Genomic DNA, 26,038 nt, shown 5'->3' with positions numbered 1-26,038 from the left:
GAGGACTGTAGCCTCTGTACATAAGAGTTTGTATTATTCAAAATTTGACGCCAATATTTTCACTTTTACTGCAAATGAATATTGGCGTCAAATATCGGTTATCGGCCTCCTTGACTACTAATAATCGGTATCGGTATCGGCCCTGAAAAAACCATATCGGTCTATCTCTAGTACATATTGTGCCTGCTCTACCAACTGAGCTAAACCAGCGTTCTGCGAGTTTCTCTTTAAGCACAGAGACATTGCGGCTCAGTCTGATCTTTAACATCTATTACAGTGTTGTTTCACATTACAGCGGTGGAAGGGGCTTCAGACCAATAAAAAGCCAGTAGGTTTACCACTCTGTGGGGACACACGGGGATATAAAAATCCTTCCACATAGTAATTATCTTCTAATTATAAAAGACACTCACTTTTTTAATAGCCAATCAGTGGCATCAGTCTGGCATGAGCAGAGAGGAACAGACAGCCAAAGGGGAAACCACCATCTTTAAAATCTGTGTTTTATTTCCCTCCCTCCCCTCACACAATCTCATTCCCTGCTCCCCTGCTGCATTTTTCCAAACCACCCACCTCCCAGGAACATAATCAATCAGCCTGTTTTCCCAGCAGGGGGGGGCATAATGGTCCACAGCACTCAGGGTCCTATAGAAACTCATTCACCTGCTCTGATGGCTTTGATCACTCCGCCACAACATACAAAGTGAGTGTGCGTCAGGAAGAAGAGAATAGGACATCACATTTTGATTGTAACTTCAGGTGCATGAACACATCACCTGCCGAGACATCACCTGTGTGTGTGTGAAAGAGATTTTTCATCTGCCGGTGCTTTTGTTGTTGTGCTGGATTCTCTTTGAGTCCATCTTTGTGTGAATTTGATTGATTGTGATAATGTGCCAGGTGGGCCATTAAATAGGCTTTGTATCACTCACTCAGAAATAAAACACACACAGGACTTCACACAGTGTACAGTGAATCAATCCTGACCCTCCTCTTTACCTTATTCCTCATAAAACTGAGGCAGAGAGAGATGTGAACACATTGAGCGGGCTCTTTATTGATCTGTTTGTGCGGCTGAGAGTCTGCTGTCTGCAGCTGCTGCTCAGGACAAACATGTTTATGACATGCAGAGAACAAAGAGAGCGAGACCGCAGATCGCATGGGGATGGAGAGATGAAGAGGAGCGTCCTGTCAGTGCCAGGTGACCACTGTCATAAACTGAACAGTGTGATACTTGAGTCTCAATTTTCTCTGACAGGTGTACTAAAAATGTTCTGACTAAAAATAATTACAGCAATCTGGTCAAAACACTTGTATTTTTGTTCAATATATGTCGCTTTTTGTCTGTTTTATATAGAGTGCACAGTATCAACAGTATTTTGACTTTTTCCAGAGGAACATCAGGCCATGTTTGATAACTCATTATGTGCCAACAACTAAGTAACAACAGCTAAAGTTAGCATGCAACCAATTACTAACTAACATTACCGTGTAACGTCAGTGTTTGCTAGCTAAAAGTAGCTAGCAAACATTTCCTATTAGCAAGCTAACATCACCGTTAGCTATCAGTTAGCATTAGCACACTCTCTCTTTATTTCTATTTTTTGTCCTTTTTATTGAGAGAGGCCAAAAGCCTCTGTGGAATATGTAACTTGGGAGGGGTTGAAAACAATAACCACATGTGTGTTTTGTATCACTGTTACCATGTCAACATAAGTATTTTGCATTCACGCATGTATCTGGCTGCTCAAACTCACCCTGTGTGTCATCGTTGTGCTCGGTGGCCTGCACAGCCTTGCGGATTTGCATTCGGATGATGTCAATTTTGGTCTTACTGTCCTGCAGCATCTGCTGAGCCGTCTGCAGCATCTTCTTATCCTGAGAGAAGCAAAGGCACGACACGGAGAAGCAGGAGGGTAAATATTATTGTTATTATACTAGAAAGCTCTGAGCAATACCTTTCTTTCATTTCAGTTGATTGATTAAAACGGTTTTTAAAATGTGCATTTTACCGCCTTCATGCAGTGAAACAGAAAGAAGTGAAAGTGTGAGAGCAAGGTCGAATGGAAAGGTGAAACAGAAGCTGCATCAAAAGGGGGGGGGGGGGGGGATTTTTAAAGTAATAAAGTGATGACATGTGTGCATACGGGAAGGATTTTTGTATGTCTCTACACATTTAGAGATTATAACCTGAGTCAGCAGATGGCAAGGTTGTGGATTATAAAGATGCACACGGACACACGCTGTCAATTATCAGACAACTGGGGGAGGGGCATCGTGTGTACCACACCATATAAGTGTTCTTTACAGCTCTCTCTGTGTGTCTATTATTTCACTTCTGCACCTTGTTGATGAGGATCAAATTCTTTTAACAAACTTCAAAATGTATGTGTGTTGTCAATGACGTCTGCTCTGTAAGTGTTCAGGTGTGTGAATGTGTGTGTAAGGATAAAGTCCCGTACCTTGGTGGATCCATTGGAGTAGATGGGGATCATGTTTTCAACCCCCTGTTTGACCTTGAGCTCGATGTTGAGCTGCCTCTCCAGGGCAGCGATGCGTTCCTTGTGAGCTGACGTACGACTCTCGGCCCCGGGAGACTGAGGACACTCATCTGTGGAGGGAAGGAAAAAGACTTGATATAAAAAGCAACAAGATGAAGGTTCACACGGTGCGCCCTAAAGTGAAAATACTCTCAGGAGGATTAAATGTACTGTCAAAATAATATTGTTTTATCCTTGAATTCTGCTGCAGCATATACAGGGTTAATATCCTTGATAGTGGGAACAGATCTGAGGACTCTGTAACTGCTGTGCTTTTGATTTGAAGTTTTACCAGCTGGCAAGGGACAAAAAGCTTAAATCAGACACAAAGGAGCCCAAGGACAAAGTAGATTTGACAGCAGTGGTGTCACTTTTTTCACACACATACATACCTTTATTCTCCTCTCCTCCTTTCACCACAATGTGAGCGTCCAGTTCTTGCAGCTGAGCATGAAGGTTGTCCAGCCTGCGGTTAGAAGTACGCAACTGACTGTCCACCTGCAGAGCAAAGCAGAAGCACATGTTATGTTAAACAGGAATGTTACTTATCATTCACTGTACTCTTTATAACACTTGATCAGATTCTTGAGGAGCTTTCTACTTTGATGCTCTTCGTTAATATGCTCGATATGGATGTGTCGTTCTGAAAGATAAATAAGCAGGCAAACAAACAGGTGACATTAGTCCTAAATTAACTGTTGTGCCTTTCCTTTTAAAATTCCTGACTTTTAAACAGCAGTATGCCAATACAAACTTACACTGTCCGACTAAAGCAAACATAAATAGGTAGGTGTTAATATCTTATACCTATAGTCTCTACATTGCAGGCAGCATTCAGGAAACACTTCAGCATCAATCATTTGTTTACGAAACGAAAGACAAGTGCATTAACTTTCAGAGAGCTGCAGTTGTGAATTTAAATTCACCAGTTCATGTTCCTCATGTTCCTTTTCTGTAAAAAAAACATTTATAGTACCAAGAAGAAGAAATGCATCTCGAGACACATTCTGTTAAATTCTCAGACAGCATAAAAAAGAATATAAGGTGATAAAAACAGATGAGAAAGATGCTTCCGTGTGGTCAAAGTGGTGATTCTGTTCCTTTTGTTTTCCTGTTTCCTGGAACTTTGTTTTGCTTATAAAACTCATTCCTCCTTTAATACCTTCAACTGCCTATGAGCAAACATTTTAACCCTTTAACTGCTGACGTTCAGACAGACATCTGGTGCCCAGCAGCTGTACTGGTCAGTATTGGAAAGTTAATATGTGAATCTGCGTGACATTGTTGCCCTGCCTTACAAAAAAGACATTTGTGTTCAGAAACTCCAATACAAAGTCAATAAAGGACAAACTTGCTATCATTATGGGAAGCTAATTTTGCTCTGTGTCTTTGGACGCTTTCCGCTTCTACGATGGGCCCTGGAAAACCTCTGCCTAGCTTGGGGAGCTCGCTAAACTACACTTCCTCAATCTAGGACGCCCGCCTCTGATGTCATGTCTCGTTCAAACTCATCAGGTTTGAAATGTCGACTGCAGACCTGAAGATTCGACGATCCACCGGTATGTTCTCGTCATATTTCAGATTCTGTACCGCAGCAAAAACGGCAGTATTTCACTCCAGCGTCTCTCACTTGGCCGTTCCTTTCAGAGGGAGGGGCGCAATGCATGCTGGGTGTTGTAGGAATGTAGAATGGGCGAAACCACGAGCTGTACAACTTTCTCCACCGCTATGGCACCAATTTCAAATATTATTGATTCTATCGATTACAGAGAACACCAGCTTGACTGATGGTGGCTTTTTCCAGGGGCGAATTGCTCCTTTAACATGCAAGTAAATCCACACAGATTCATCACCTGCATTACCAGTAGTCTCTAAACTGGTTTCCTGCAAAGGTACTGAAGGTATTCGATGACTTTCCAGCTTAAGATTTAGAGCACCTCCCTGTCTATTTATTGCTGCATTGTAACTAATGCTTTTTCAATGGTAGATAAAAAACTAAGAAAGATATTCCAGAAGCTGGAGACTTCTGGACTCACAACAGGTTAGAAAAAACGCTTTAAGAGGATCTAAGCCTGACTGCTGCTGACCTGCTGCGCGTTCCTCTTGTCAGTCGTCGCCCTGCGTAGGTTCTCAGCTCCCTCCTTGATCTTCAGCTCCTTACGAATCTCTCTGCGGATCCTCTCTCGCTGCTCGTCCAACAGCTGCTGTACGCTGGAGTCGGAGAAATCAGAGTTCTGGTCCAAACCGAGCTGCTCCAGAACCGACAGCCCATCTGGATCGCTCTGGACGGGTGAACAGAGACAAAAAACATTACAAATTTAGACAATATGGTTCTGAACACAGATGAGAATCTTTGTCTCGAGGCTACAACACAGTCAGCCTGGTAGGAGGAGGTGTTGAGAGTGATGCAGACAGAAGAGGAAGAGATGGTGAGCAGGATAAGGCGGTAATGGGAGGAAAGAGATAAAGACGGAGAAGATAGCGATGGGGGGCCGAGGAAGAAGGGGCAAAGTTGGGTATAAAAATGTAAGAAGAGGAAGCAGAAGGATGGGAAAAGAGAGGAAGGGGGAGCAGAGAGGAATGACAAAAATCTTGCTCAGCTTGTGTTTATAATATTTTAAAACAAATCTACAGTGTCCGACCTGTTTACAAGAAGAAGACAGGGTTAGTATAGATCAGGAATACCATTAGAAGCAGTGTTTTAAAGATAGTCTGCCAGCCTAATGGGCTACATATCATCGCTCTTCACAAACATCAAAGTGATTTACAAATCTGCCCCATGAACTGTGCTTTCTTTCAGCCTTTTTCACATGAACTTGTCCCTTTTTTTACTGAATGAAATACACCACAAACATCGTATAACTCCAATGAAAAGCCTTTTAGAACCAGTAAACAATGAAGCTCCACTCCGTAAGTTTCCACTCACTTCCTGTGTCTTTTCAAAATCACCTCTAGCAACAAATTGCTACAGACTGAGTTCTGTAGAGTCAACAATCCCCGCACACAATCAACAGCGCAGCAGGAGAGAGAGAGCGTAAATAACCCGAAATCACAGCCACTATTACAGGAACACACAAATCAAACAAACAAGCCAACAAACGCTTCACCTCCGAGCTGTCCTCATCCTCCTCGTCACCATGCCAACACATAGTCCGCTCAGATTTGAAGACCCAAAAAACGCTTGAGGAACAGAAATCTTCGGTACGCTCCCGAGCCCGGCCGAACGGTTAATGCCACATTGAGAGGAAAAAGGGTTTTAGGGGGAGAAAAAAACGATAAAAAGGAATAAAGAGAGGGAGAGTTAAGTGAGGGAGGAGGGGGAACGCCTCCCGAAGAGGATATCCGTCCCGACACCAAGCTGCTCAGGCCTTTCCTGTTTCCTCTGCGAGTTTGCTGCTGTCAGTGCAGAGAAAAGAGAGACAGAGGCTCTATGTGTCAGGAACACATCCTCCACCTCAAAGCTTTTGTAAATCATTCTCTGATCTGCAGCAGTAAGCCTGTATGATGGCAAATCTTGCTTACGGTTAATCAGATCTGGATTGACGTGTATATGCGACAGCTTTTTGTGCCCTCACTTGGGCGAATGATATAATCTTGAGGTTGGAAACAAGGGGAGGATGCGTTTTCTAAGTATTGGATCAAAGTCAGAGAGTAACATTGGGACGTATTTCTGCTGCCCGCGCAACCTTTTGTTTCCTTTGGGCTTCACATCTGCAAACCCCAGAGGTGATTCCCCTTCCCCTGCAGTAACAGTATGGATACAGCCTCATCTGGAAGCTTGATAACATCTCTATATAAGCAGCACAGGGTGGAGTTAGCGCTCTGATGCTAGCCTCTGATATGATCTCCCAAACTGGAAAATGAGGACACAATTTAAGGCCCCTTTACACTGAAAAATAGCAATGATGTTACAGGTGTACTACTTGCCTTCATTATATGACCACTGAAAACTTCTCAGCATCGTGACAACAGTCCAGCTCAGAGGAAACGTTTCATGGGTTTTCTTGTCATAGGAGAGGAATTTAAGGGGACAAAAAGTGGACTAATTATGTCTGAAATTCTCTGGTAATTTGGGGGTTTTGTCCGTCCTCTACATGACTCATTTCTCTCTGTACAGCAGATTTGTGCGCGCTTAGATAAAAAAAGAAAGGTGACACCGACCAAAGACGGGGAGTTTCACTTCCTGTAATCTGAAAAGATTCTGTGAAGTTTGGGTGAGCTGTATCCTGTGATTTACTGGCTATAGGCAGGCAGACGTAAACACTGTAAGGCCAGGGCAGAGAGAGAGTTTTATACAACTACTGATAGATCATTCGTCTTTAGTGACTCTGGAGGAACCTGCAAGTCTGGTAGCCTTTATTATAATTATCAATATCATTGGAGCCAAAATAATCATTAAACACAGACAAACATTTTTTTAAGCATGTAATGTTTGTTGTAAAAACCCCAATAAAAATATCACTTTAAAAGATTTTTTAAAGGCAAAAACACAGGAGGCTTCAGCTCAAGCGGTCGAGCTTGTCATGCATTATGGCTACAGCCACTTAGGACACAAGCTGCGTCTATATGTCAACACATATTTTGTACATTTTATGGAGTAAAATCTTAAATATAAGGCTTGTTGATTTTTGATCAACGTTTTAAACAACAGTTGCTTCCAGTTAATCAACTACAATATTCAACTGAGACCCTTATCTCCATACATGCTACCTCAAAAACTTCTACGACTACGACAAATTGAGTGTCAGCAAAAAAAACTTTAATTGATGTCAGCAGTGTCTCCTGTCTATACGACTCTATGATGATGTTGTAACCGGCTAAAATGTACATTGCATGAGAGCCATTGAATGAACAAATGTTATTAAAAAGAAGTTATAATGTTTCATTATTACTGTGGATTGTTGTTTCTCTTCTGAGCTATAGCTTTACTGCCAAGTGACTGAGTGTCAGATGGTGAAATGATTGTGTAACTGAGCTGCAGAAAGGCCATCTGAGTTCTTCTCCTCTACTCATGACTTCTTCTCCACGACTTCTGATAAGAGGGGCTGAATGAAGACTCTTTCTACCATCAGAGGTTACGGGGTGGCTCTGGCCCTGCTACAGTCACATGTTGACGTGTCCTTGGGCAAGACTGAACCCCAAATTGCTCCCAGTGGCATACCCGATAGCCCGATAGCCATCGGGTATGAATGGGCAAAGATTGGCACTTAGGTCATTGCCATCAGTGTGTGAATGTGAGTGTGAATGGGTGAATGTGACATGTAGTGTTAAAGCAGCTTTGAGAGGTCGGATGACTAGAAAGGTACATAAGTACAGTTTACCATGGTATCTATTAGCTTTAACCAAAATCAGTGCAGTGTTGCATCATGGTAAATGGACTGTACTTATATAGCACTTTTCTAGTCTTTGCGACCACTCAAAGCTGCTTTTACACTACATGTCACATTCAATTTGGGGTTCAGTGTCTTGCCCAAGGACACTTCGACATGTAGCCTGAGGGAGCTGGGGACCGAACCTCCGACCTTCCGATTGAAAGACAACCGACTCTACCACTGAGCCACAGTCCATCATATGTACAATACGTCATAATATCTGACAATCAAACATACTGAGATATAAGTGTGAAGTATTTTTAAGTATTTATGTATTTATAACCTGTATTATATCTAACATTTAACATTTGCCATGAAATTCAGCAGACATGCACATCTCCCACTGAGTCAAAATGAGTCCAATACTTTGGTTTGTGACAAAACATCTGTTAAGCTAATGACATTCACCTTAGCCTAAGCTGTTCGGTGTTAGCATGCTAGCTAATGTAATCAAGGTAATCAGGATCATGGTAAACATTATACCTACTACAAGCTGGATGTTAGCATTGTCTCTTTCAGCAGGTTAGCACAGTGACATTAGCATTTGGCTTACAGTATTGCTGCATCTATGTACAGCGTGTCAGTAGTCGCGTTGTAATATTTAGGACATTTCCTGACCATGACGCTATATGCTACATGTTACATGCTATGCTAATAGCAGCAGTGCTAGTTGTCTTTTTGCAGAAGGAGATACTTGAATGTTCTCTGAGGGTTTCGGGTTATGTAATAAAGAAGTGATCAAAGATAAAGCACAACTTTAAAGAGAAATCTATCAGTAGTAATGATCACCTCTGACTCAGTCTTTAAAGCGGTGACTGTAACGTGGTTTAATCACGACCATCAGTCTACAAAACTCTCAAGTAAAACAGAAAAACAGGTCCTCAGTATCCACTGCAAGTAAAGCACACCATCTCTCCTCCAAACAAAGCAGCCTCATCTCGGTCCACCATGTTTCAGGATGTGTCAAATGCACAGTAAGGAGCATATATCCTCGCCCTTGCAGCGCACTATGACTTTAAAGACATGTAAACAGCATCAGATGCTGAAAGAATATTTCCTGAAACACATTTGTAAGCATAGAAAAGCAACAGCACGAGTCATCGCACAAAGAAACTAACACCCTGACGTCTGACACCTCTTTAAAGGACTGAGCTCAGCAGTTAGAGAGAAGAAGCCGATACAATACAACACTTTATTCTTCCCTCTGTTGTTGACCCGGTGTTACACTACAAAGATGGCGACAGCTCACAGGCATGAATGAGTCATCCCACGCAGCTAGTTAGTGAACTAGCCCAGGGAGAAACATTCAGCCACGGTGTCCAGGGAAGCAATGACGAGCTAATTCAATAGATAACGGCGCCAAGCGAGGATAATTCAATCAGACTGTGTGAGCAGTGCAGAGGAGCCTCGGGCCGGACGGAGAAGGAGAAGACAGAACATGGGTTTAAGTGTCGTTTTGTGTGTGTCAGTGTGTTTGCATGCCCTCCACTGTGAGGACAATTCTTGGAGTACTTCTGCTGAGTGATAATGACAGAGAGAGCGTCCAAACAGAGGCATTGTCGTGCAAATGTACATGACATGCAGAAAAAAAAAAGGAGGACAAATATTTACTTAAATAAATGCACACGCATAAAATCCCTCAAACTTTCCAGTTGAACACGAGGACACGTCTCTTGGGGAGGGTGTCCACAGAGCTCCGCCCAGTTCTGATGAAGCCCGTGTTATTGTAGAGGGTGTGTACCCTTACTGCTCCAGTACACTCACACCAAATGGACTTTGGTGTGGGCAGTTGAATGTGATGAGAGGTGAAAATGCCATTTAACTGTGACTGGATGTAAGAGAAGGAAGGACAGACGGGTTCTGGGTGTGCTGGAGGATTTCATACAGCAACATATTAAAATGAAGTAGTCATGGTAAAAATCCCTTAATAAACCCAACAAGGAGACAGGATGGATAGGTGGCAGTCGATCAGGAGGAGAGATGAGAGGCAGTTTGAGCCCTTCTTAAAAGGTCTACTCCCGCCAATGAATGAACTTCATATGACCTGTACGTCTCCTTTCATAAATGCTACCTGTTAGCTGTTACGAAACAGGTACTGACCAAATGCTTCCTGTTATGTTTTTAGAGGAAATGTGCAGTATTTTTATTGCATTGTTCTACACTGCTGATGCTGTGTGGACTCAAGTAAAGCTCCTTTCCCACTGGTCAAAAAACCCGCTAACACCCGCTAACAGCTGGGTTTTTTGCTTAATGGGAAAGGCTACAATCGGCATTCAGACCCGGGTAAAATGACTCCGCAGTAGATCCGGGTAATTATCACCTCGGCTCCGATCGCCATGGGAACACAAAACCTGTGTTGACACGCTAATCTCCGCCCCCTTTTTATGCTCCGTCGGTAACTTCTGCGACTCCTTGTCATCTCAGCTACAAATTCAACCCGTCTCCGCCGAGTTTGATAAACAGACTGAATGAAATACAATAAAGACCTAACCACCGTAACATCTTCACTGTTTACTAACCCTGTTTCGAGCACGTTCCCGACGTCAGATGGTGACGCAGCAGAAAAGAGAGCGAAAGGAGTATACTCCACTGGCAATGGGAAAAGAGACAATCAGCATTTATAAGCAGGTCTTCCCGGGTCTGAAAAACTCGTGTCAACACAGTAAATTTAGGAGGGAAAGGGGTATAAGAGAAAAAGCCTCAGGGAGAAACATTAACATTAATCCACCTCTTGCCTTATAAACCAGGTTAAAACAGTAGTTGTTTAAACTTCTATGTATAAATCCATACATTCTTTTCCCTTCGCAAAACCTTTTCCACATTATCGACAATGCAACTCGGTAGGTAGCGGTTCAGTCCAATGATTGTATCAAAAGATGGACGACATGACAGCTCCCTAAAAGTGAAGCCAAACCCTCTCTATCACCCCCTGCTGACTGGCTGCAGTATAGGTCATAAACTCCGCCTCCTCCATGTTAACAGATGGGCTATAAAACTATAACTTACTTACTAAACTATAACTATATAAACTATAAAATAAAAATACACGCCCGATACATTTTTCTCACACATGGTTTCTGTCATTATAGTTAGACCACACATAGCCTTTTTTATTATCATAATCTTGATGTCTTCAGACCCAATCACAGCTGACTCAAGTGACATCAAGAGAGGCAATTTATCAGAACAGGATATGAGTCCCCTTTCAAGTTAAACCTCTCATTGAAGCATCAGAGAAAGACGACGTTCCACTGGTTAGCTGACTAAATATATGAAAGTGTGAAAGTCCTCTTGTCTGGCTGAACAGGCTGCAGCTATAAAGGGCATGGTGGTGTCAAGTTAAAAACATGTGCATACTTATGGCTTAAAAAAATGTAGTTGAGAATGCCGGCACTATCAGGTTTCTCTTACAATCAGATACAAGGACGTACAGTATGACAGAAGCACGAGTCTGCAAAGTGCGTCTCTAATGGATTTACAGTGACTTGCACAGCACTTCCTGTAGATGTCTTTTCACCGTCACATGGGCCACTTTGTATTATTCTGCAGAAAAGATGAAGCCGTGGGGAAAAACCATTTCCTTTTTAATGTCAAACTGAGTGACTGCAGGGAAGAGAGGCAGGAACAGGGAGCAAGGAGGAGAAAGACGGTGTGTCATGCAGAGGGAAGGAGTGGACAAGGAGGAAGAGGGAAATGAAAACAAAACCAAACATTCGCTGTTTCCTTCAAATTAAAAGCTGGACTCGCAAGAATGTTACATTTTTTAAGGTTCAGTACATGTCTGCTAATAGAGAGAGAAGCGAATACAAATAGACAATCATCTACAAGCGGACCATCTGCAACGAGGACTGGAAAAAAAACAACACACACTGGCAAGAGCAGAAGCCAGTTTGTCCAGTCACGCTCATGAAAAAGACGGACAGAGAAGTGGTTAGAGAGGGGCTGAAAGAGAGGGAGAGAGGCGAACAAAGAGAGAGCAGCATGGGGACAGGAAGAGAGGGAGGAGAGAGACGGATAAGGCACAGCTGAGAGGGTCACGAGGTTGAAGCAGACAGAACAGACAAATAAGCAGAGAAAGGAAGACGGAGATAGAAACGGGCCAGAGAATGAATCAGCAACAACAACTGCAGCTCAAGTGTTCATTGAAAAGGCTGAAGTGGTTATTGGCTGAAAGGATATTTTGACTGGACGCAGTATTTTTCTGTCTTTCCATTGGATGTTTCAAAAAAGCTGTTTTTGAGACTCATGGGATTGTAGTTTTCTAAAATCCACACTAGTGAATGACATCACAGCTACAACAATCAAATGTTTTTGCTTGAGAAATTACTCGCATACTACATATATTAGCATAACGCTAACATTAACTTTCATCCTGATTGTTCCAGCTCTTAGCAGCACATACAGTATAACCAGGAGCAAGGAGGACATAGAAAACAACACAACGGGAAAAGGTCAAGGTCGAATGACTAGAGCTGGGATGAGGTGACCTGCCTCCCAAAAACACCCACATAAACACAAACACACACTCATGACAATGAGGGCATCACCTCCCTCCCTCTGTGCTTCTCACTTCTCCATCTTCCCCCTTTTCTTTTTCTATCATCACTCTCTACTCCTTTACAGGCTCTTGCTTCTGACTAAAGCTCCTGACAGTTGTCCCCTTCAAATTCATCTTGTCTATGCTATTCTTCATTCCTCACGTCCTCTTACAGCTGGACCAAACAGAGTTTTTCTTGCTCCAAACCCAGTATATCTTCTTTGTTTCCACAATAACCACCAGCGTTCACCTCTTAACACCCCCACCCTCAAACAGAAATCCATGTCAGACAATGATTTTTTTAGTTTCTACTAAGTTTTCTGACGGCTTTACTCAGAAAGTGCGGTTCATTTGGACAGATGAGAACAAGCATTCGAACTCTGATGTGGACCGAACCAGCGGACCATAGTCCGCCAGAAAAGACGGGACTCGGTCCGTTTCCAAACAAACCACGGTCCAGTTCGATTCAGGTGAGAAAACAATCAGACTTAAAGTAGGTCCTAATATAGGAAGCAAAAAACTCGTCGGAGAGTGACGAGGTGAGGGCTCCGATAGAAATATGGGCTGACCAAACAATTTCACAAACGCTTGTCAAAACGCACAAGAACACGGAGGTATTCAAAGTGTTTAGTGAATAACTAAAGAACGGATCTGATCGAAATGTGGAACAATGTTGCTTAAAAGCAAATAATAAAAAAAAAAACAGAAAACAAAACATCAAAGTTTGCGATTCTCTCTCGTCTTGCTCTCTCTCTTTACTTACTTCAGTTATGTCACGTGGAAATTCTGACCAATCAGAGAGCAGTTTCCTCCTTAAGTGGCAAAACAAACGCGATTGACAAACCTATCACTTCACACACTCCTTCTGAATTCTTGCAACTAATTAAAATTGAGCTGCAGTGCATCACAACTTTGTTTCACTTGATGTGCTTCATTAACTGACACATGGACTGAAGAACAAAGGAATGTGTTGAATCAATGCACACGTCAGGAAGCTGCTGCGTTGTTATGCAAACCCTGGCTGGTTTACTTTTTCTCACCTGTATTATTGCTCACACGCTGCAACACTCAAAGCCAATAAGACATTTCTTACAGTGTGCAAAGTCGGGAGCAAAACAGTCCAGACCAATCATTATCCGATTCTGTCAAGGTCAGTATTAACGGTCTGATACAAATACACAAATTAAATCTCCAAATAATTTCAATGAATCAGTCCAACAAGGGATACGGTTTTGTAACTTAGTTAGTGAGTGGTCGAGCAAGAGCGAGAGAGCGGCAGAGTGAAAGTCAGGTTTAACATCGTACCTGGGCTTCATTCAACATGACTAGATCAAAACCTAGTATGAGGCTGACTGCATCAGGTCAATGTGCGCTTTTGTGGGCAATGTGTTACAAGGACTGTCCTTATGAGGCCAATGGCAACGTGTTTGAAAGCAGGTGCGGACAGCGGGCGAGCAGCAGAGGAGCAGCCCCGCCTACTCCCCGAACAAAGTATCCAGAGCCGTATAGACAGAGAGTCGCGTCAGTGGAGGTCCAATATGCTCCATGATCCGCCATTGCGATGTCGCAACTCTCTCTCTCTACGGCTGTGAAAGTACCGTCACTCACTCAGTCAGTCACATACAGACCCGTGTGTAGGGCTGACCCCGGTGGTCACCCAAAAAGACTCAAGCCAGGGCTCCTCAGAACATGGAACCCTAGGAGACCGCCCCTTATCACCTATGCACCTGGATCTACTTCTTACTCCTATTTTGACAGCCAGTGATAAGTGACAAGATCCATTTCTGCACGCACATACTTGTACTGTGCCCCAGCTCTTAACTCAGCCCTCTTGTCTTTGTGCCGCATCGACGCACGTTATAAAAATCGACATATTTCCGTCGTGGATGACGCTGATGATGTCCACGAGTCGCCCCAGCCCTAGTTATTAGCAATTTAATAAGGGTCTTGTAAAATGGGATATGTCTAGAGTGGAAAATGTTACATAAGCCAAACAAACTATCTATCGGGTATCATAAGATGATAATTAAGCCTTTTATTTATCCCGTTAAACAGTTAAACCCACAGATCCACAGTAAAAACGTGTAGATACCATTTCTTAACTCCAATTCCAGTCTTGCGTCTCATGCAACTAGATGGACAATAAAAAATAAGCCCAATACAGAAGAGGAAGTCTCGACCCGCATATGATATCAGTAATCCAGGTATCTGCTGGCTGCACGGGAAGCCCAAAATATATTGGCTTTCGCTCCCAGAGGCTAAATCTTTCTCAGACGATCGCTGATGGCTTCTGAGATTGATCTTTACGGCTGAAACCCAGGGAGCCTGAAATGTTTAGAGAGGAAGAGCAAAAGATGAATCAATCATAAAGAGACCTGGTGGACGCAGGGATTTTTAAAAGACAAACATCCCAGGTTGGAATGTAAACTCAGTCTGCCCAGGTCCAAGAGGCTCCACATCAATAACCAGTGAAGCTTTCCTGGAATAAAGATAAAAGGATGCAAAGGAAAGGAACAAACAGCTCCTCTGTTCTCAGAAGAATAAACACAGAAGCATTCAGACCAGCAGGGGGAGGACCCTCGGCTCGGCAGGCCATCTGTCACTCACTGTGTGCTCCAGACGTGCTTAGTGAGCGGACCAAACACCTGTCAATCACTGTCCAATCCCTGCCCTGCTGAGTCAGGGAGGATGCCCAACAGCTGCCAATCATCGTCAGGCCGGTACGTAAAATAAAAAGGCTAACATGCTAAAGCTTATAAAAAAAAAAAACCTTTTCAGTATCAGTCGGAAATCAATTCAGGTGGGATTGTAAACACACACACCGGCCTGTAGTGGAGCATTTGGCTTCATGATATTGCTACATTTTTAAAAACAGTTTATTTAGGGAGGATTACGCGAGCATGCAGGCTCTTTCTCAGAAACTCAGAACACTGATTTTAAGCGTACGTCTCTGCAAGCAGATGAACAACAGATCAGTTTAAGTGAAGAGAGCTAGAGACAGTGTAACGTCATGCTGTTTAAACAGGGAGAGAATTCATGCGCATCAGCAACCCACCCACTCACACATGATTTAATTTACCTGTGTGGGTTTATCACGGCTGGGCACGGCTTTTAGTGTACAACCTTAACTTGAGGTTAAATAAGAAAAGATATGGACATCTAGTGGGAAAAATCATGTTAAATATTAGAGATGGACCGATATGGTTTGTTCAGGGCCGATACCGATTATTAGTAGTCAAGGAGGCCGATAACCGATATTTGGAGCCGATATTCATTTGCAGTAAAAGTGAAAATATTGGCGTCAAAATTTTGAATAATACAAACTCCAACACTTAACTTTGTTTAAATGCCTTTAAGCATATGTTTATTAAACAAACAAAAAGCGCAGGGAGTTCCCAGAGTCAGTGTGAGCACTCTGCATGCACAGCTTTCACTGCTGATTGGCTGTTACCCGTGCCATGGCTCTGTGGGTAACCAATCAGTGCTGTTAGTGACTGCAGACAGAGAGGCGCGGCTGCATCAGAGCCAAAATAACCCAGTTTTAAATTGATCTCTTATCAGCTGTCGGATTAAAAAAAAAAAAAAAAAAAAAAAAAAAAGGCCGATGCTGATATGCGCCAAAATGCTGAATATCGGTGCCGATAATCGGCCCAACCGATAATCGGTGCCGATAATCGGCCCAACCGATAATCGGTCTATCGCTATTAAATATACACAGACTATCCAATAAGTTTATTATTTTAATTGTTCATATAACACAATTTAAACATCAGAAATCAATCAAGCACTATGATCTCAAAAGCACACTGGATGAAGGCCAGATAAGGTTTGAAATTTATGATGTTTAAATTCCCAACAGTCAAATATATTTGCACAAAAGTGTGGTCGTCTTAATGATTCAAAACACATTTTTAGAAGTTAGCATTAGATTTTACGCTTTTGCTATCGTATGTCAATCCAAGGCTTGGTTACTTATATTAGTAAAGAAATACAGACCACTCATAAGCCAGTTAAAGCTGACAAGTATAAATTAACAATAAAGTGTGTGTGATTTAAGTTTGTGTCTTTACTTAGATCCGCATTAGCTTCAGCAGAGCAGAAGCTATACTTCCTCAGGTCTGCAAGATTTTACACTGTGACAATACAAAAAGCACCTTGACACAGTACATCACAAAACAAACACATCACACATCTCACACAAGAAAATAGTAATTTCTGACACAAGCTGTCCCGCCGTGTAGTTCGCTTACAGATGAACCAAAGGAAGCATTTAAGAGGACAGATTTGCACCCTCACTTACACATTAGATCACATTCATTCATTTAACACTTGTCGGGGGAATTATTTCTGTTATGTCTGATTCAGATGGAAGTTAATGATGTGAAATTATTACAAATGTCTCTGATCTTAGTCTTAGTTTGCTGCGGTTGAGACAGGCTCAGAAACAACACACTGACCTTTGATGTCACTTAGTAAAAGTGTAAAAACAGAAGTGTATTTTTATCATACACAGATCAGGAACCGAAACTACCCAAGCCTTCGCAGCCGCACATCAGCTGCTGGTTTTTGCTGATGCACTCTTGCAGGCTGCAGATTCAGAATGTGATAATATGCAGAGTTTATGGTACAGTGCTAAAATAGCACACAGAGTTGATGGCATGATAACCACGAATGTTAGTCAAGTTAGAAACAAATACAGCAGCACATGATAATCAGCCTCTGTGCTGCTGTACTTGTTCATGTGGGAAGTCTGCATGCTCTGTGTGTGCGTTACAAGACGACATGAGTGTCTGAAAGCTAGCGGGGTAGGGATTTATGGGTAATTGCTCTGACAGGTCTGGGGTATCTGCTTAGATGGGCTTCATGGAAAGACGGCCCTGCAGAGCTGCACGAACACTGATATCGCTGTATCTTACCTCTGGGTGTGTGTGTGTGTGTGTGTGTGTGTGTGTGTGTGTGTGTGTGTGTGTGTGTGTGTGTGTGTGTGTGCGCGTGTGTGCTAACTAAAGTACGGAGATGGAAAATGGGTCTGCACGGCTGATTTACCGTGAAGCGCGTTCTCTGATGTCAGTTAAGGTTTATCTCATCTAATGAAAAGCATGAAAATAGGAGGAGACGTGAGCTGTTCCTGGATCTGTTCACTGTGAAGGGACGTACAAAGGTTGGATACACACTTCCACCTGAAGTCAAAACAATGTCTGCCTGTATGTTGATGTGTGCACAAGAAAGGAAATGTATCCAAGAGACTGTTAGCGTGTGTGTGTGTGTGTGTTTGGCTGAGTCATACAAAGAAAACATCTGGAGGCATTCCTGAGACGCCTGAGAAGTGACAACAGCCAACCTGGCAGGAAAGACGTGGAGCGCGCGCAAGAGAGGGAGGGATAGAGAGAGAGAGGGAGGGAGGGAGGGAGCAGGGAGAGTCAGAGGTACAGAGGCACAAAGGTTATAAACTCACCGGGCTATAACTTCTTTCGCTGCACTCCCTACAGTGTGTCTCCACCTAATCAATCTCTGCTGACGTGTATCATGTTAAATACCACACAGATAAGAGTGGGTCTATTTAAAGCAGGAGTGTTCACAGATGTATGTGTTCTAACGAACACGACTCTGCAGCTCTGTGAGTTTGTACTTACACACAGTGCCTTGAATTGTCGGCATGCTAACATGCTCCTATTGATATTCCTGGCATTAATGTTATTTTATCTTGTTCACCATCTTCGTTTAGTGCTTCACTGCTAACAGCTAAAAAACATTTCAACATGCTTTACACACAACTTCCAATGCCGGAGTGCCAAATAAAACAGTTCCTCAAATGGCCACTTGAGGGGAGAGAGAATTGATCAACACAGAAGCTAAACTGCCCAAGGGTCTGCTAGCTTTCTGCTAAGGGCCGCTGAGCTACTTAAGTCACCAAGCATAACTTTTTTGTCGTCTGTTTTGTTGGTGCCTTTCAAGAATTTTTCAGTTTCCTGGTCTTCCGTTGAGTTCATTCTAGAATTGATATATTAGCACTAATAATAAGGAATCAGAGTATGCTCTAGTCACATCTGGCTTCTTAGTTCAATCTAAAGGTGGATTATCAGCATTATTCAGGGTTCCCACTCTTTAAGAAATCATTTTCCAGGACATTTTCCAGGAGTTTTTCTTGACAATACAGGACAGGCTCACAAACGGGCATATAATTTACTGGGAGGCCTAGTACTGAGACATTTAACCCCAGTTTTATTCCTCCTTTTTAATGATGCTGGGTTCATGATGAAGTGTCTCAGGTTCATTACAGGTGCCGGCTACATCCAAGACTGCTAGCTGTACAATATGGCCTCCTCTTTTTTGTTAGATATGATCAGCACTTGTATATATTTTTTTACTTACAAAGCTCTCCTCAACAAACAAACACCAACCTGTTCTGTGTTACACTTATTTGAATTGTGGCAGTTATAATACTCACTCCAAACACTGGCTTATAGGCTTAAACACCTGCTCATAGGACTTCAATCTCGAACCCCATCCAAGTTACACCGATGTCCAGGTATCATACTTTTCTATCGTCTTTCAGTTGGTTAGAAAGCGTCTTTTGTCACTTGCAGGGCTCGATGTCGCCTTTGACAGCTCTGGGCGCCCAGACTGGAGAGGAGGTGGCTGAAACTCAAACATCTGTTGTTTTAGTTGCACGCTGATGGACATTAGCATCGCGATAAATTAACTTTACAAACAATCCATTTCTACTTCACATGCTTACCATAAAACGACGTGTGTGCTCATACTTACAGGAATATAGTTCTATTAGCGAACTGACTTGCTAACAATCTGCTGCTTCAATACTGCACACTGACCAGCTACAGCAACCTCAAAGGGTCAAAACTCTCAGAAACGCAATGGGTGTAAAAACACAGCCACCACTAGGAGGAGACATTGCGTGCCAGGAGAGGGCATACCTGCCAAACTGCACAGCTTCTCCTACCAACAGTCAAGTTTCAAACAAAGATATGCACCTAAGTTTACGTAGTAGGCAATTAAAATTTTCGAACAAATTATTTCCAGGATATTTTGTCATTTTAATCAATTTCCAGGTGTTTCCATGACTGGAAAACTAGTCTCTAACTTTCCAGGTTTTCCATGACGTGTGGGAACCCTGTTATTGTTGGCTTGTCCTTGCAGAGAAGGGAGTGGGGGTGGGACAAAACATCAATTCGGCGATATATCAACTTGTGCAATACAATTACTGACATGCTGGCGCCAAATGAAACTCTAATTTACAAGTACATGACGCTCTAAACAGATGTGATTTTGACTCGCCGCTTTACTACTTCATGACTCCTCGCGGTTGCGCTTATGAAATGAATCCAAATTCTGACTTTACAGTTGTTCTTCAGTTCTGTGAAATTAATTAAACTGAATTGAACTGACTGAAAACACAGGTACATCATTTCATCTCAGTTTGTGTCAAAGTCTGTGAAACTGACACCAAATTGCAGTGAATATTAATCCTGCACTTTTTAGGGGCATTTTGTATTCTTCAGTTAAACAGATATTGTGATGTATTATTATATGATTGTCTTGCAATATATCAGTTATCGCAGAATCGCTGTATCGTGATATTGTCGTTATCGTGGGCCACGTATCGTTTCGTGAGTTACCCTGTGATTCCCATCCCTAGAAGAGAATGATTTGTAGTTTTATCGTTCCCCCACTGCTCACTTTCCCAGACATGTTAGCAGGTGGCAAGTTCAATATGTTTCAGAAGATATCTTAACTGCTTTAGCGTGATAATATAACAAGGCCGGTAAGCAAACACCACAACTACCATCTTGTTTTAGTAACTAGCTCAGTCACTAGCTACTGAATCAGCTGGACTGTTTCGCTTTGCCGTTTGCGATCCCCTCGCTCCTCTCCAGCTCCACCCTCTCGTCCAAATATGGTCACTTCTTGTTAAAAAAAAAACCAACATGGTGACAAGCAATAATGTCTACCTTAACTGAGGCTTCAGAATGGCCAATGCGTGACGTCTGCTTCTTTATACATGATTATACAAGGATATGACTTACACGAATAAAGTAAGAAGTTACATGATTATGTGGTAATTGTACTGTTAGATAACATGTCATGATAGTTTAGGTACTGTACTGTAAAATGACTATATTAAACCACATCTCTATTCTGTTACCCTGAACTCTCTGTGCCTCTCCCTCTGACAAACCTCAAACAGCCTTTGGGGGGAGAAAATGTTGCCATTTAGCTTCACAGCAGCTCAGTTCCCTTGTTTACACTCCTCCTTTTCATCTCTTTCTCTGCAAGCAGAGGGAGGGATGGGAGGAGGAGGAGACGAGAGACAGACACCACCCTCTCCCACGAGACGGACAGACAGACAGGCCAAGAAAGCCTTGGAGCAGAGAGACAGACCGGAGGAGGTGCGCAGCCAGAGAGAAAGAAACAGGAGGGGAGAGAGAGGATCATGGTCAGCCAAAAAGAGATAAAGAAGCAGGTGGAGAAGAAAGGGAGGGTGGTCGACCCACGGTGCCAGAGGCGAGTGATGGATAAAAGAGCATGTGAGAGCATGCTGGGAGGCCAGACTCACTGCCAAACACACAGACATCAGACACATGAGGGGAAGGAGGAGGATGAGAGAGGGAGCCTGTGTTCATGGGAGGAGAAGAGTTCATTGAGAGCACATTTGGCAGAGTGCTACTGCTGTAAACCAGGCAGACATGCTCTGTACAGGGCTGCACATTAAATCAACTTTATAAGTATCTTTGTTTTTTTCTCTTGAACAAATTCTTGAATCATTATCCTCCCAAATATCTTGCAAATAAATCAACCACAATATTGCCTTAAAACACGACTGGTTTCATGCCTCAAGAGTCCAGACATCCTGCAAAAAAGAGCAAGTCACTTTGTGTGTGTGTGTGTGTGTGTGTGTGTGTGTGTGTGTGTGTGTGTGTGTGTGTGTGTGTGTGTGTGTGTGTGTGTGTGTTGGACAGCAGGAGAGGGTGTGATAGCCAGGGAGGGAACGAGGGAGAGGGAGGAAGGGAAGGATGAAGCCCTGAGAGGAGGAAGGAGGAGGAAAAGAAGGAGGTAGATTAGTTAAACAGCAGTTTGTGTTTAACTAGGTGAGTGTTTACATGCTTCGTCATTTATAGAAAAATAGACACTTAAAGATAAAAAGATGCACGAAATAAATAAAGCAATTAAACTTGTTTACAGGGCGTGGGGAAGTACATGACGGCACGTGTGTTTAAGATGTTGTAGTGCTGGTGGTGAAGCCGTGGGTTTAGCTGAGGAGATTAACCCTCTAAGCTGTCTGAAGGCCAGACACACAGGGTCTAACACCACTTCCCAACAAAACTCAGAGCGAGCCAAGAGGCTGGAGGCACGGTCATGTGACACACTGTCCTGACATACATGTGTGATCAGAAGAGGGGATCTTGTGTTAAAACTACAGCTTGAAGCACTTGAAACTATCTTGTATGGCGTCACATGCAGCCTCTTTAATTGGTCCTCCATGTGTGGAGCGACAGATGTTGGTCTGAGACTCTGTGGGCATGCTAATGTTAGCATTTAGCTTAAAGACAATGCTAACATTTAAAAATGTCCAGATTCACTTTTTCGCTTAAATTAAATTGGGACCAATTCTGCGATGGAAAGTATACTGGTTCCAAAGGAAACTAGTGACAGTGAGGCAAGTGCCGTCATTTTTTTCATCTTAAAAGTGGGCTGCGTCCCACATACCAGTGTGACCAATATACCAGTATAAAATGTTATTGTGTTACGGTATTTTACCCAGACGATGGCACTAGAATCTTGCTAAAGCTTGGTCACAGACGTGCGCTGTCATGATCGCCAGGGTTTTGAATGTGTTTTAAATAAAAATAAATTGAAATAACTTTTTTTTTTTAATCCACGTTTTTGGCTGACCGCCGGGGTCAGCCCTACACGTGGGTCGGATCATGGAGCATATCGGACCTCCACTGACGCGACTCTCTGTCTATACGGCTCTGGATACTTTGTCCGGGGAGTAGGCGGGGCTGCTGCTCCTCTGCTGCTCGTCCGCTTGTAACACATTGCCCACAAAAGTGCACATTGACCTGATGCGGTCAGCCACATACGAGGTTTGGACCTCGTCTTGTTTATTGATAAATAGTTATAGAAATAACAACCAAAACAGACTGCTTCTTATATACAGGATTTAAGGGTATAATATATCACATAACACAAAGTACTTTCATACAACAAGTGAATACTGGTGCTGCACTACTTCACATAATTCTCTTTAAATCCCAAATCCACAGTGTGTGTGAAACTGTGTGTAACCAGGAGTGTGTGCATGTGGGCAGAGACCGAAACTGCCAACAACAGATCACATGTATGTTTTGAGAGCAGCAGGGGGAGACTGAGGCTGCGTGGTGGCAGTACATGGTGAAACTAACAGAGAAAGACGAAGCATGGGGGTGAATATTAATGTGTAGCAAGAGCGACCTGGGGCTCTTTCGCCTTCAGTGTGTGTGTGTGTGTGTGTGTGTGTGTGTGTGTGTGTGTGTGTGTGTGTGTGTGTGTCTGTGTCACAGCATTAACGGTTATGACAGTTGGGCTCAGGTGTGGCAGCAGCAGCAGCAGCAGCAGAGACCAGTGCAGCAGGTCTCTGTGTGTGTGTGTGTGTGTGTGTGTGTGTGTGTGTGTGTGTGTGTGAGAGTTTAAAAGACATGCAGAAACAAGTTGAGCTCACCAACAGTGATTATGTGGTCGCAGTTGAAGGGGCTTTACTGACTCTGGATTACAACTTTTCATTATGTAATGAAGTTGGTTGTTTTTGGTGCATTAACGGAACAAGTCAAATGTTTCTGCGCAGTCATGACTCAAAGCAAAATGTGGGTTTCATTCAAAGAAATTCATGTTTTTAAATGAAATGCTGTTTAAAATCTTACACGTCCAATTTATGGATGTTTTGTGGGTCAGTTATAATTTAAGCTGTATTAATTACCTACCTGTTAACTTAATACAACATCTGTCATGTTGGTTGTGTAATCGCAGTTCTAGCTACAACAAACAAGCAGCTGTTTTCAATTTAACATGAACCTGTTACATAAATTGAGGGTAATCTTTTAAATCTGCGCTCTTGTTTAATACTGTTGAAAGCACTCAGCTTAGCACGGACAATAAGTTCAAGGTTGGGCTTACAAACAAAGAGAAACATGGACGAGAACGACACATTACTCGAGTCAGCAGATACACTCTCCGGAAAATGGGCGTGTGAGCCGATAAGTGAAGTAAAAGCCATCGAGCTGGATTGAAGGTAGAGGAGGTCGGGGTCTATATTTGGGCTGATCAGGTTATGTAAAGTATTTGGGGATAATGGAAAGGTTGGAGCCTGATTGAGTAACTACAGCTTAATGCAAGCGACAGTTTAATCAAGTGGGAAGCAGAATCATTTCAGTCCTATCTGTAATTACATAGCTGAATATAATTTTACAGCCTACACTTAGTTAATTGTCCTCTGAGAGGGCTCGCTCTCAGTGAAACCAAAAAAGTCGTGATATGTAAAATGGTGTGTAGGGAACGCTCTCTCTTTTGAACATGAGAACCAAAATGACTCTAAATATGGAGTATTCCTAAGTAAGACAATTGCGCAGCTGGAAATAGCTGTGTGCAAAGGGGATTTTAAATCATTAGGTGCATAAACGATGACCTCATCCTGTTACCAGCTGTTTCTATGACAGCACAGCCTCCAGGTAACACAGCAGGAAACACCTGTCTCCTCCTTTCCCTCGGCTGTCTATTTGTCCGACACTCCCTCTCAGCGCTCAGGCTTGAAGACATTCGAACGAGCAGGAGCTAAACGAAGGCAGAGCCGGATGTCATTCTGACTGAGTGTTAAAGAGCTGAAGCGACCCGTGCTGAGAGAGGCCGCAGAGATGACGACTCACAGTTCAGACGTGCACTGGGCGTGGTGGAAAACTGAAGGAGAAGCAAAATACAAAGCTAGAGGAAAAATATTACGTCTCAAGTGTTGTTGTGGGAGCGCACATGAGGAAACTATGATGCAGCACTATGTTGTGTGTGCAAACGTGTCCTGTGCTAAGAAGCATATTTGTTTTTGCAGCACCACGGCACCTGGAAAGGTCTGCAAACAACACCTGAGGTTGACTAGAAGTTAATATGGAAGGTTTTTCCTTACAAAGAGGACATCTACTAACATTGATCATTATTATAGCTGATGGTAACTCTGTTTTTACAAATCATTCAATGTTGTTACACTGTGTTTAAGGCTGCTTACATTACATTCTCATGGCCCTGACCGTGCTTCTTTGGAGTGTGTTATCAGTATCAACAGTGGGACAATGGACAATACTTAACACACTTAAAGAGTCCGCTCAGCAGCAGCAGCAGAGTCTTAGCACAGAGCAGCAGGACTCAGATTTCACTCATCACGTGACGGGAGGAAGGAGAGTTGACCCGGAGCCATGTAAACAGACAGCTGATCGACAAGACAATGGCGGAGGATTTAACTATAAAGTTCACTGAATTCACGTGGACTCGGGAGGCTACCAGAGGGCCAACACCTTCTGGACATCACCTTAAAAGTAAACAGTCGGACAGAATGGCAGGCAACATCATCAGCTTCTAGCTTCTAGCTTCACCGTGGCATCCCTACACAACACATTATTTTGTATGTCGAAACATACCGGCATTACCCACAATGCAATGCTAACACCAACTAGTTTGCTGAGAGAGTTTTGTAAGTTACAGCAGCAGCTAATGAAGCTAACCCGAAGCAGAATGAGGAGCAGGCTACAGAGGTCGGGTTAGTACCTCGAGTGACATCACTTGAGGTAATTTTTCAGATGTCATGCACCTCTGTCCGGAGACAAAAAGGTATTATACACCTTTTTTTCACATACGCAGTAATACCTGCAAGACTTTGCTCTGCCAAGTCACTTTTTGCTCTGAAAAAATAGGTGAAGTTTTCCTTTAAGAGGTCTTCATAAAGACTAACCTTGTGTCTGTCCTCTGTCCCCATTGTCTGACAGACTCCTGATACATGACACGGGCCACAGGCGAGTGTTTGTACATTCTGTCCAGGTCCATTCTTTAACTAAACACATTTTTTTTTCACCCAACATTTAGATTTTGTTCTTTTTGGTGAGAGGACAACATATCCAGAATAATAAGGATAAAGCAACATGAACAGCTAAGGCTGGGTATCGATAAGGATTTCTCAATTCGATTCGATTTCCGATCTGATTCGATATCGATTTGGTGATTTAAGAAGTTACATCATGTACTTTTTATTCAACATGACAAACACACAGCAGTCAACAAAATATTAACAATTTTATTAATTAGACAGCTAATGAACTTTTTTTCCAGTTTCAGATTTTCAGTCTGTACATCTGGCTCATGGTTGTTGTTTAAACGAACTGGGGTTCAACTCGAGATTTGCCAACGAGATCTCACAGCGCGAAGAACAAAACCACACGAGACTAAGAGTTATGGGGGAAGGCATTCTGTATAACAACATGCCGAAAATACACTCGCGGCCGAAGCCGACGCTAACAGAGAGAAACATAAACATCAGTGCCAAACTAACTTACATA

At 42.8% G+C, this 26,038-nt stretch overlaps 1 protein-coding gene across 2 annotated transcripts in view; it reads right to left on the bottom strand.

Annotated features, from left to right (window-relative positions):
• The window catches only part of pkn1a (protein kinase N1a), a 53,518-nt gene that overhangs the window by 14,896 nt on the left and 12,584 nt on the right, over positions 1–26,038 (bottom strand). The window contains exons 1-5 of one of the 2 annotated variants that reach the window (XM_069666764.1): positions 5,648–5,728; positions 4,628–4,822; positions 2,933–3,038; positions 2,463–2,611; positions 1,758–1,878 (exon numbers count right to left, since the gene is read on the bottom strand). In XM_069666764.1, the coding sequence (XP_069522865.1) occupies positions 1,758–1,878; positions 2,463–2,611; positions 2,933–3,038; positions 4,628–4,822; positions 5,648–5,689 (613 nt within the window). In that variant the 5' untranslated portion in view covers positions 5,690–5,728. Of the gene's footprint in view, positions 1–1,757; positions 1,879–2,462; positions 2,612–2,932; positions 3,039–4,627; positions 4,823–5,647; positions 5,729–26,038 lie in introns of those variants that run through there. The other variant, XM_069666765.1, reaches the window with a different exon arrangement.

This window comes from Semicossyphus pulcher, unplaced genomic scaffold (genome assembly GCF_022749685.1).
Source record: "Semicossyphus pulcher isolate SPU_LCO1_2020_fin unplaced genomic scaffold, fSemPul1.0.p SCAF_17, whole genome shotgun sequence".
Classification (NCBI taxonomy): Eukaryota; Metazoa; Chordata; class Actinopteri; order Labriformes; family Labridae; genus Semicossyphus; species Semicossyphus pulcher.
This window is presented reverse-complemented; position numbering and strand designations above follow the sequence as displayed.